Source organism: Ahaetulla prasina, chromosome 3, assembly GCF_028640845.1.
Source record: "Ahaetulla prasina isolate Xishuangbanna chromosome 3, ASM2864084v1, whole genome shotgun sequence".
Lineage (NCBI taxonomy): Eukaryota > Metazoa > Chordata > Lepidosauria > Squamata > Colubridae > Ahaetulla > Ahaetulla prasina.
Genome location: NC_080541.1, coordinates 32,475,699 through 32,489,020, shown reverse-complemented (window position 1 = coordinate 32,489,020; position 13,322 = coordinate 32,475,699). Strand labels below are relative to the sequence as shown.

At 37.3% G+C, this 13,322-nt stretch overlaps 1 protein-coding gene across 2 annotated transcripts in view; it reads left to right on the top strand.

The window, feature by feature from the left end:
• The window catches only part of CPQ (carboxypeptidase Q), a 215,428-nt gene that overhangs the window by 196,714 nt on the left and 5,392 nt on the right, over nucleotides 1-13,322 (top strand). The window contains exon 8 of one of the 2 annotated variants that reach the window (XM_058179164.1): nucleotides 4,514-7,890. The exons of the other annotated variant lie outside the window; for it this stretch is intronic. Within the exon in view, the coding sequence (XP_058035147.1) occupies nucleotides 4,514-4,674 (161 nt within the window). The 3' untranslated portion in view covers nucleotides 4,675-7,890. Of the gene's footprint in view, nucleotides 1-4,513; nucleotides 7,891-13,322 lie in introns of those variants that run through there. 2 annotated transcript variants of the gene reach the window in all.

The window sequence follows — 13,322 nt, the reverse complement described above, 5'->3', positions numbered from 1 at the left end:
ATTGATCAAAGACAGCAGAGTAGATTGAGTGGCATGCAGTTGGCATTCTAACTGGTGGGGAGTTATGTAATTATAGGCTGATAATATCATTTGTACTAGGCATTAGACTTTCTTTATTTCCTATACCGATTCACCTCTTTCACCTTGATCCAGTAGCTAGGGCTGTGTAAGATATATTGGGAGCTGAAGTTTCCTAAGACAGGAATGTAAGTTATGACAAAAACCAACTACCATCTAGTACCAAACCTGAGAAATGCAGAGCAAGGTGTTTGTAAATATATGGGAAATGCTGAATATAAATCACAGTGGAATGCATCCTCATGGTCACAGAAGGCAATCAGTTAGGGTTAGGGTTAGGGTCAGACCTGTCAAACTGGCGGCCCACAGGCTGGATGCGTCATGTATAGGTTACACCCACCCTGGATCCACAAAGGCAAAAAACATCGTGATAAGTCACGATACGTCACGTGTGGATCAAGTTTGACACCTGTGCTTTAAGTGGTTTCAACTCACAGTGGTTTGATTGGATTGGTTATTATTTGGTTGTTTGTGTCCTATGGAGTTGTAGGTTTTACATATTTGTAAATAGTGCAGAGTTTATGGGACTAAGTAGCTGCAATAACAAATAATTAAAAATAAGAAAATATATTTCTAAACAAATACTTTATGAGAAACTATATAGGAAATAAAATGTGAATTTTCTTGCAGGATTCATAAAAACCTGGAATCTTACAGATTTGTGTAGGAATGCAAGCAGCCTAAGAATTACCCGTAATACATATAGAAATGATATAATCTAGAAATAGATTCATCTGTTCATTCTTGTTTCTTCTCCAGATAACAGGGCTATTATTCATAAATTAGAAATCTGGATTTTTTTGTCAGGTAGAGAAAATCCATTTCATTCAATACTTAATATATCCTTTATATGTCAGCATACTGGAGATACCATTTAGCTAGTTTAGGTAAGAAAAGAAATTGTCTGAGTACACATTCTTATTTGCAATTGCCATCTTATCTGATATAACTTTTTAGTTGTTTACATACTGTAGGTTTACAGAGATTTACAGAGGTAGCATATTGCCCCCACCCCAACAATTTGGGTTCTCATTTTACTGACCTCAAAAGGATGGAAGACTGAGTCAACCTTGAGCCAGTTAGGATCGAACTCCTGGAATGAGCAGTCAGTAAGCCTTCAATACTGCATTCTAACCACTGCTACCACAACTCTTGTGCAAAAACTATCTTGAATACCAGAAAGTCAGTAATTCATGAAGGTTTTTGGTATCTATCTTTCTAGGTACCAACCATAGATCAGCCTCCTTTCCATTATTAAGCAGTTTATTAGAGTGGCGAAAATGGAGTGTGGAGCAAAAGAGAGATTCTGAATTCCTAATTGTGCCAAAGAAAACTTTGCTTTTGTCAATGGAGACAAGAGAATTTTGGATTTGTTCAATAGTGATGCTTTAACTAAAGAAACAAATACATTTATAAAATATTTTATTCCAGACGAATCTCAGATTGCTGGGTAGCTTGAATTAGCTCTCTATGTACTGTTTTGAAGCCATCAGAAGGCTAGAATTTGGGTACTACCAGGGAGAAATGATAAGATTGCTTGATCAAATTTATTTGCCTCCTATCTCACACTTCTGGTGATTCTGAATGGATAGACCTCCTGCATAATAGTTTTTATTTACTTATTACATTTTAAGCTATCTCTTGGCTTTGTAAAGCCTGCCAAGCACTTTGAAGCACAAATACTCATTGTTAGGGTGGCACATGGCTTGGCTTTTCAAACACCCAATCAATTAAAAATGAAGCTGCTTAGTCATCTACTTACTATTCAACATCAATACACTCAAATCTCTCACCAGATTTCCATGCTCTTTAAACATTCAAGACAACTTGCTAGCCCTAATTTGTGAAAGCAGTAGATAATGCAAATTCAGATTTATCAAATGACATTTCCCACATTTTATGATCCTTCCTCCCTTCCTTTTATTGATTATGTGCCATTTATTGATTATGTGCCATGGTGTCAACTCTTAGCAACTACATTGATTTTTTACATGACAATATAGTTTTTCTCCATAAAAATCATGGATTGTTTTATTACAATGTTTCTATTTATTAGGCTTATGTAAAAAGAATCAAACCCAATGTTTGTGATATATTAGATTTAACCCTGGGAGGCTGAAAATACTACCTGGGAATTCTGGGAGCTTTAGCACCAACACATCTGGATGTTTCTATGTTGATGAAGATTGCACACCAATGAATAAAATATGTGCCTTTCCTCTCTTCCCCCTTTCCTTAAATGCATGCATTTGAATTGGGGGCCTTTAATGAGGAACCATCTTAAGACACAAGTAAGAGATAATGTGAAGAAAAGCAAACAAGTTTTTGCACTTCAGAACCTGCTAAATATATCCTCTATCACTGTCTGCCTTTCCTTCTCTTATTCAGGAGGAAATAGCTTAAAGTATACCTTGACTGTAATTAAAATGAAGAATACTCAGCTCTAAATGTCAGGTACCCAGAGAACTGAAAAGAACTACTTTCTCATCTTGCATCTCCTATTGGCCGGGGTCCCCTAGGAAGATGCACCTTCTCTATCTCTCATGAGGAGCTTTGTGGTTCCATCCATCAATCCATCTGGCTGTTTTAATATTTGCTTTCATTTCTCTTTTCATCTTCTGTTTTCCTTTGAATGTATTTGAAATGCGGGTTTGAGACCACCCATTCTCTATTTGTCTCTTAGGATGATGTGCAATAGGCATGAATTCATCCCATATTTCAAAATACTAAAACACTTAAAAGAGAAAAGCAATGCAACATTTAGATGCCAAATAACCAATAAATGTAATTATTACTGTGCATTGGCTTGAACCCATCCCATTATCCTTACACAGAAGCATGATACTGCTCATGTGGCATCTGGTTGAAACTCTTCTTCTACTTAAATAGATATTTTAGGCACCATCTCAGGCTTCCTGTCAGTGTTCTCCATTGCAACATCTTTTGGGAGCTGATTTGTGTCATATTTCCCAGTTTTGCAGATGCTCTGAGCAATGGAATCATTAAGCTCCCAGTAAACTCTTGGAAGCTAATGCGATTTTGGTCCAGACCACAATATCATTCATGACACATGCCAAGAATTTCTTGGATTGCAGTGAATAATGGTTTCAATTTAACCAGGATGTTATTAAGTGAATCAAAGCCAAAGGCATATTTTCATTTATTTCAGGGTAGCAACATTTAGCATCAGGGTAAGGGAAAGATTAAGCACTTTGGCTAGGGGTCAAACATCTAGGATTGAATGAATCTGTCCGTTTTATTTCCTTCAATTTTGTCATTTTTGTGAATGTGCCAATTCCAGTTTCTCTCAATTTTTCCTCCTTTAGTGGGATTTGTTGCATAATGTATTTGTTTGAGGTTGAGTTTGGGATTTTTTGGGGGCAGGGTGTTAAAATATCAGGGGGAGGAGGAGAAGGAGGAGGAGAGATTTTGTAATTTGCTCAGTGTTTCCAAGCACAGATGGCAAAAGAGATTTAACTTCAGAACATGTCTCAAGGTCTCATACCCCTGAGAACTGTATTCCCTAAAATAAGTCTATGGGGAATAATAAAATGATACATAAAATTATCAATATTTTAAAAATAATTAGCCAGCATTTGCATTTGCGTTTCGTTTTGCAAGACTGATACAAATTATTTAATTTGTGTCATTACACAGTGACAAAAACAGAGCGATTTAAAAACATTTCACACACCTTATGGAAAGTAGAATAATCATAACCACAGATTTACAACCTGCCCATCATCCTGTGGAATTTCTGCTTCTTAAGATTTCCTCCCACTCCAAGTAGTGGGAAGATTATTTTAGACTGGTGTTTCTCAATCTCAGCAATTTTAAGAGGTGTAGACTTCATCTCCCAGAATTCCCAACTTAATGCTTAAAATTTAAAAATTTAAAAATTTAAAATTGTTGCTGGCAATCCTTATGATTTATATTGATATATTGACCATCATTTGTGTTGTAAATGTTGTACCTTGATGAACGTATCTTTTCTTTTATGTACACTGAGAGCATAGAGCAAGACAAATTCCTTGTGTGTCCAGTCACACTTGGCCAATAAAAAAAAATTCTAATACTATTCTAAAGAAAACATGGTTTAGACAACAAAACAGCTGGTCTAAATTTCCCAATGGACCAGGAGGGATGTAAAAAGTCTGGGAGGTATGGAATGCTTTTAATCCTAATCTGTTGCCAACCTAGCTCCGATTTGGCTAGGATCACAGGATTTCCTAACCTCAGAAAAAAAGCAACAATAGAAGCTGAGAGGATAGCGCTGGTTCCATCCTTTCTTTTCTAGGTTGCCTCCTTCTATATTTCTATGTCTTTCAGACCACCAGCTTACAGATTTACCCCTTCAGTGTAAGAATCTAAAAAATTCTGTCTAAATTTATATCATTGACATAACAAGGAAATACCTTTGTGCTGTTCTCCACAGGTGCCAGTTTGAGTAACGATATCACTAAATACTTCTGGTTTCATCATTCCCAAGGCGACACAATGACGGTTCAGGATCCAGTCAAAATGAATCTCTGTGCTGCTCTTTGGACTGTTGTGTCTTATGTGATTGCTGATATGGAGGAGAAGGTACCAGTGTAATTCAAAAATAAATCAAGAAAAAGTATTGATCGTTTTAGCACAGATCAGGAATGTATCTGATCTAACTCTGTGATGAAACTCTAGGTTTCTTCCAAAAACTAAAGTTTGCTTGATTCAACTCAAAACATGTCTTTTTACCATGTATACATATTTTTGAATTGTGGGTCTAATACGTTCTTCTTTTGGACAAATTCCTGATGCTTAGTGTCAGTGCTTTGTTCTTGTTGTTATTGATCTTTACTCAGCAATATCATAAAAGTCACTGATTATTAAGTTACCCTTTTATCTGCTAAATGCTTAAAATAAATATGGTGTTATGCATGAACTCCCGAGTCTAGCCATCTGTCAAAATCTGCCTCCTCCCCCAGCCTCACCCCACATTAGACAGAGCAATCTGTGGCTGTTTTTCTACTGATAGAAAGGGGATGCTCAGTGAAAAGGTAAATAAAGTCAGGGCAATCCACCAAATCCTAGAATAGAATAGAATAGAATAGAATAGAATAGAATAGAATAGAATAGAATAGAATAGAATAGAATAGAATAGAATAGAATAGAATTTTTTATTGGCCAAGTGTGATTGGACAAACAAGGAATTTGTCTTAGTGCATATGCTCTCAGTGTACGTAAAAGAAAAGATACGTTCATCAAGAATCATAAGGTACAACACAATGATAGTCATAGGGTACAAATAAGCAATCAGGAAACAATCAGTATTCATATAAATCATTAAGGATACAAGCAACAAAGTTACAGTCATACAGTCATAAGTGGGAGGAGATGGGTGTTGGGAACGATGAGAAGATTAATGGTAGTACAGATTGAGTCAATAGTTTGACAGTGTTGAGGGAATTATTTGTTTAGCAGAGTGATGGCATTCGGGAAGAAACTGTTCTTGTGTCTAGTTGTTCTGGTGTGCAGTGCTCTATAGCATCATTTTGAGGGTAGGAATTGAAACAGTTTATGTCAAGGATTGAGGGGTCTGTAAATATTTTCACAGTCCTCTTTTTGACTCGTGCAGTATACAGGTCCTCAATGGAAGGCAGGTTGGTAGTAGTTGTTTTTTCTGCAGGTTATTTTTTTTTCCCTTTTATAAAGGTTAGCATCACTAGCTGGACTCATTACTGAGAGAAAAAGGTTCAGCAAATGTTATGGTGGGATTACATATATTGTTTATTAACCTGACTCTCTGACTGTGCCCAAAAGCAGACACTAGAGTAGTTGTACCAAGGAAGCATCTACCTGAAAGGTTCTATCAGGAGTATCAAGAGAACTTTTCTGCAGGAGGGGTTTTCTGGAACGCTGACACTCTGGCTCTATTCTTCAATGATGACATCATCTCAACAAATAGAGATTTAGCTCTGAGTTCTACTTCTTTTTCTCAACTATACTTGAAATTTAAGTGCCCTATTTTGAGCCATGTTTTCATGTCCAAATATTATTATTTAAACTTTCTGAAAGATGTAACTATTTGATCCTTTACAGAATGTCTATTGAACAAGCTGGCTCTTGTTCCTTGCCCTTGCATTCCCACAACTCTAAACTGGGGTTGAATCATTGGCTCAGCATCTTGTTTTCTTTTTGCTTGCCTGGATTGCCCAGCCACTAAATGTCACAAAGGTCCCTTAACACATGGTCCCCCCCACTGTAAGAGTGTATATTGAGATGAACATGTTATTATTTATAACATTTAAATGCTGATAGAATTCCGGAGAATGATATTATGTTGGCGGTCTTCGCTGTGGTGCTGTAAATCCTGCTACCACAATCCCTGTGTGTCTTTTGGTTCCCATTCCTTCTGTTTTTGTTCATTTGCTTTAATAAATGAAAATATTTGGAAGGCTGGCATGCTGTAAAACGTGGCATCAGTGCAATCCACCTTTCCAGGAATACAATAAAGAAAAATGCAAGGAAGTGAAGTTGGCCCTGGATAGAATTAACAAAGGTAAGTGATTTCACCAAGCCATGGTGAAAGAGGGGATCTTGATGATCTGCAGGGGTAGCACGTGTATTTCATGTTTTAGAAATATATACAAATCTTCTACAGCTTGTTCGTAGGGTTCCCATAACATGGTCTGCAAGAATCCAGGCAGTCACAAGATGGTAGCAAAGAGAACACAAACACTCTCTGTTGCCACCTAGTTGTCATTTGGATGTTGGCAGCTCCAATAGGCTAAACTGTTTTGCTTCTTCAGCCTATTTGTTCATTATTATTCTGAATGCCTTTTCACAGCATGAATATATTTTGCCTGATTTTTCCTTAAGCGTAAGTGCCCCAAGTCTATGTATTGTCTGAATCTGTGCATGTTTTTCTGAGTATCCTCAGTCACCTCTTTATAATATATAATATTTATATATGTTGTGCTTTACAGCAGCCAATTGTACGGTTTGATGTTTGGACTTACCGCTAGATCCCACTAAATGTAACTCATGAAGATTCCTCACAAGTTACTTTTCAGTTCTTTTTTGTCCACTACTAGTTTTAGTGAATGTAATCAATTGGTGTGATATTGTTGTGATTATGGCATGGGTATATAAATTTTCAGAGGTACCTGCCAACCATCGATCGATAACGCTAACCCATTTGGCAGGGGTGAGGAAAGCAGGAGATAGCTGAAATAAGGAGACATAAATAATTGCTGTGTGAAACTGACTGGAGGAGAAAACGTTTCAGCAGGCAAAAAAGGAACAAGAGCTTACATTACTTTCAGTATGATCACTTTGTGAAATAGGCATTTTATGCTACCCATTCATAGAAAAAACAGCTATTTTTTGAGTTGGCAAGCTCCCTCATAGCCAGCTTTTTTGTGAAAGGTCCTATGACATCAACTCCGAATGAATCACTGATTTAAATTGTCTCATATTTGAAATGTTATTCTCTTGTTTATGTAATATGTATAAATATATAATTAAGTTGTGTGGTTCATCATGATTCAGTACAATTTATAAGAATATAATGCATGTAATCATATTGTCATTGTTCATTTCATTACAAGCCTATTTTATTATGTTGTATTATTGATATTACTTAAACCAAAATTCTAGCTGACTTTCTGAAATATGATAAACAGATCTTACATTAATAACTTATTTCAACTCTACGTGACTACATGGTGGCCACTGCACAAGAACTGACACATGTACATCAGCCAGAGTACAATATTTTCATAAGTTGTTTGGTGACATCTTGCTTGATCTTGTATCTATTCTGTCTTCTATTGAAATGCAGGACAAAGAAAAAGAACCTTATTTTAACTTTATAGAAAACTTGTAAGGACAGATGTTGTCCTCTCTTTTCCTCTATTCTGGAAAATGGGAAAAAAGCTTCTGTTTGATTCATTCAGCCTTTCCTTAAACAACTTTAGTTCTGGAAATATTAAATCTTGCTTTGTATCCCAGTTACAATTTGGATTTCATATTAATGTGAAAAAAACCTAAATTAGAAGTGAATGCTACCATAGAAATCTCCAATAACTAGAAAGGTAGTCACAGAGGTAAACTTTATTTTCTGCAGGCAAGAGATGCCCAATACTTTTCTTAAGTGAAAACAACTCCCACATTTATGTGTTGAAATAAGTATAGCTGAGACCTGAACATTCCCATTGATGCAAAAATGGGAGAAAAGATGGGGGGGGGAAGAGTGTTGATAACTAAAAGTGGTACTTAGATAGAAAGCTGATGATAAGAGGAGAGGCTTTCCAAAGAGGAAAGTACACTCTGCAAATGCCATTATCAACCAATCCAGCAACATCAATTATTGGCAAGTCCAGTAGGAAGAATCCTTGGGCTTTCCCACCCTCCAAATCTGGGAATGGTAATATGACCTCTACACAGTTTCTGAGTCTAGGTGATACTGGCTTCCTAACCACATTGAAAGTGAAGAAAACCCTTAGAATTAATTAATTAAGTAATAAACACTATCAGTGTAACAAAACCTAAAGCATAGTTGGGAACCTTGTGGACCAAAAGCTATTGTGGCCTATGAAGTCAATCCATCTGGTCATAAGGATTCCAGCAAAGCTTCTCCACATCCTCCACAATCATCACTAGGTGCCATAGCTGACACTTGGAGGCATCCCAGTAGACCACCAGGCAATAGCTTTGCAAAGATTTACTTTTCTTTATTTAGATATATAAAAGTAGGGCACTTTGTAGACCAGATGAAAGTCTGGAGAGAGCAAAGGGCTTCAAGAATTGGTTTCCTTTCCTTTGTTTACTTACCCTAAAGTTCATCCTTCAAACATTATCTGGCCAAAGGAATTGTGAGGAAATGAATCCAGACCTTGAAGGTTCAAAACACACTGACGCATCTAGTGTGTGACTCTGTAGTATAGCAATAGCACTTAGACTTATGTACCACTTCATAATGCTTTATAGCCCTCTCTAAGCGGTTTATAGAGTCAGCATATTGCTCCCAACAATCTGGCTCCTCATTTTACCAACCTCAGAAGGAGGGAAGGCCTTGAGTCAATCATAATCAAACTGCTGGCAGTCGGCAGAAATAACCTGCAATACATTCTAACCACTACAACCCATCATAACTGGGTTGTAGAGAAAGTAGTTATACTTACTTCTGGACTTTTTCATTCAGAAAGAAACTGCATTCTCAACTATGCTCAAGGAGAAATTAATCTGATAAGCTCAATGTTTGCACTGTGAACAATTTACTCTGATAGATTATAGCTCGACTTTACTTATCCTTGGTCCAAGGAACTGGACAATTTACCTTTCAGATTTCTTGTTCTCTGAGCACTTCACCTAATTATATAAAATTATGTCATGTTAAGAAAGCTATTGGCTAAGCTAAAAGTCAAACGTATGAATCACATACCTCAGTTCTGCAGGCATCAGTTAGCCCCTAAATCTCCAACTGTGTATGTATTTAAGCTTCATTCATAAAGATCTGGGCCACTTCCATTTACCCATTACTGCCAGTGGCATCAAAGTATTTGCAACATCCATAGCTGCCTCATGAAATATACATTCGCTTCAACTATACCCAAATGACTAATTTTCTGCTCTTTATTGATTAGCATAATAAAAATCTCATGACAACAGGAGATAGAAATGTTACCATTAATTGCCAGTTGAAGTGAGCAATGTTTCCTGCATAAAAATTAACAAAGCAAATGTCTCTGTTCTCCCAGATGCATTGCATAAATACAAGACATTCCTTAAATTTAAAAAAAATGTTACTTAGGTGCCTGCAGTTTTCCCCTCCGGTCGAGGTGTCCACAGGATGTAGTCACTCCAAAGAGTCAAGATAGTCAAGTACAATGGTGTACTCGTTTGAGCTGTGGTGCTGGAGAAGGCTCCTGCGTATTCCTTGGATAGCAAAGGTGAGTAACAAGTATTGGAGCGCATAACACCAGACATGTCAGTAGAAGGAAAAATTACAAAACTGAATCTCACTTACTTTGGCTATGTCATGTGGGAGAATTCACTGGAGAAAGCAATTATGTTTGGAAGAGTTAGCAGTAAAAAGAAATCAGGTTACCAAAGAACATGGTGGCTGGACACATCAAAGCTGACACCAGCCAGAGCATAGAAAAAGTCAAAGAAATAAGGCAAAGTCAGAAGAGGTGAAGAGACCTGGCCCATAGAATTTCCAAGCGTCGGACTCAACTGAGTGGATAACATCATCATCATCACCACCATCATCATCATCATAATGGTGTGATTGCAGTTCTGCCTGTTTTCTATGTATGTCGCATGTGCAATCATGCACGCCAACCACCGTAACAACAAAAAACACAGGCAAAGCTTTCAGTGCCACATTGCACCTGCCATCTTTTTTTTTTAGATTTTTTTTTCCTATCGTACCCTTCAAGCACTCTTTTTTCTGATTCAGAAAAATCAAATTAAATTTTTGTTATAATAGAAGAGGAATGTCCATCATGCAGCACTTGTTGAACAAACTATGTCAAATGCAAATTTAATCCAGTCAGTACTACTACATTATTTAAATAAATAGAGTAAAACTCTTTCACCTCTTTAGGGACCCAAGGGATGGACCCGAAAGGATTCAATGATTCAATGCTAGGCATTTGTCATTGGCTGAGGCAAAGAACATTCTTTCCATTCCATTTGAAAAAACAGCTGGTCAACAACGATGTTGGCATATATCCATCCAACCTGATGCTAGATTAGAAGCAGGTTGCATGACACAAGGCTCTCGCTTTCTTTCTCTCTCAATGTCTTCTGCCTGAGACCAAGCCCTCATTTGATCTAATAAAAGATAGTAAATTCAGAAGTCACATATGGCCTTTGGTTCTTTTTTATAGTCCAAACCAGGGATGGGTTCTACTTACCTTTACTACCAGTTCGCAACAGGAGCAGATCACCCATGATAACGTCACGGCGGGTGGGCGGAGCCTCCTATCAGTTTTACTACCGGTTCTATCAAACCAGACCAAACCAGGGGCAACCCACAGCTGGTCCAAACATCTTCTGAGAACACCTAACAAGGCACTGAAACTATTGCTGTTTGAGGGCATAACTTCTGTTTTTGAAAAGGCTTTCCAAGATTCTGGTATCCTTAAAGGATCTGCTTTATTTTAATAAACAAAAAAAAAAGCAACGTTATAAAAGAAAGTTTTTGACTGATAATACAATGCAGAATAAATTTATCTGCATTTGATACACGCAGTGGCTCAGTGGCTGAGCTTGTCAACCAAAAGGTCAGCAGTTCAGCGGTTCGAATCCTTAGTGCTGCATAACGGGGTGAGCTCCCGGCACTTGTCCCAGCTTCTGCCAACCTAGCAGTTCGAAAGCACGTAAAAAATGCAAATAGAAAAATAGGGACCAGCTTTGGTGGGAAAGTAACAGCGTTCTGTGTGTCTTTGACGTTTAGTCATGTCGGCCACATGACTACGTAGACGTCTTTGGATAGCGCTGGCTCTTCGGCTTTGAAACAAAGATGAGCACCGCCCCCTAGAGTCAGGAATGACTAGCTCATATGTGCGAGGGAAACCTTTACCTTACACGACTGTATCAAAATACTTTAAGCTTTATTAGTACATGTTCTCTGGCTATATAAGCCAGTTAATATAATGAAATATTTCCATGTGTTTCATGGGATTGAGATCAGTTGTATTTAAAACACTTCCTGATGCATTAAATTAAAGAATTTCTGCTCTCTCTACTTTCTCCTCCTTTATCATTTTTCACAGAGCACTATAGTTCTATCTTCTTTCAGGCAGTTCTGCTTTTGCCAGAAATTTTTGGCCTGGTAAATGAAGTGTTATGTGCCTGGATGAAACTGTCCTTGCTCTCATAAGGCCGCAGAGCAACAGAACATCCCCATCTGAACATATTTTATTGCAAAGCCAGTTTTAATTTGTAACATCTAATGAATGAAGGCATTTTGCTCATGAAAACCAACCTATTTTCTCTGATCTTCTAGCTTTCTCCATCCTCATCACAAACTCTATTTTTATTTGTAAATTTGGTTATTTAAAATTTTTATTTAATTAAAAAAAGGACTCTGATAAATTAGGAATGAAATTCTTACGCACTGGGGAGCTATGCTATTATGCCAAATTGTCACAATAATTGTGATTCAGCTGACACGCTGCAGCTGGCTACGCTTGAATATACATTTCCTGCTTGAATCAGAAGGAATGTTTCTGGCTCTCTTTACAGTATAATTTGTACTTTCTGCTAGGTAATATTTTAAATTTATTTATCCATGACTATTTGGTTCTAATGAACCACTTACATACACATTTTCTTATCTCATGTTCCTTATCGGAGGCCATTTGTGCCTAATGACAGTTGCAATAATGGCAATTACTTTTCTGTTGAGCTTCATTTAAGTGGACTGATTTAGTAAACAATTTCTCAAGCTGTAATTCTACTGGTGTCCCTCCAGAGAACATCCTGGCTCCAGACCAGCAGAATGTTTGAGATACCTCCTTTGCAAACAAAGAAAGTTTAATCTCAGAGAGGGAGGTCCAATTTTGCCCCACCACCCCCTCTCGTTACTTTTGTGATCCTTGTGGTAAGTATCCCTTCTTTTCCTTAATAGGAACAAAAAATATATATTAATGGTACTGTAGTTCATTTAAAATGCTTAAAAGGCATAGCAAGTTTGTACCTTAGCCCAAAATAGTCTGTGAAATGGCACAGTTCTTTTAGAAAAATGTTTTTAAAAATGATTTAGATTCATAAATTGAGGTTTGTGGCTGGGTGGAAGTTTGAACCTGGAATGATCCAGTTACAGTTCAACATATCTACCTATCTACCTATCATATCATATGTGACATTGGGTGCAAGCAATACTCTGGCTTCAATGTATAGGTACTGAGAGACCTAGTTACATATAATAACAGATCTTAAGATAAATTTTATAGATATCTACAAAATCCCCCCAAAGCCAAGTGTTCACCTAAATGCTTGGGGGAGACTGTTAACATTGTATAGAGAACCAGACTGCAGATGCTGGACCCATCACTACCACACTACCTGCACTACCTGCTCATCCCATTCCTTGCCCCAATATAGTGTGGAGAAAAGTATACACAATGTACACTTTTACACAAAAGTAAAACTTCCCTCAGACCTTGTTCTACACAAAAAATCAAAGACATTGGCAAAGGGTAGGTAGGTATAAGTATGTCTGCACTGTCTCCATCATGTGTTCAGTCAAG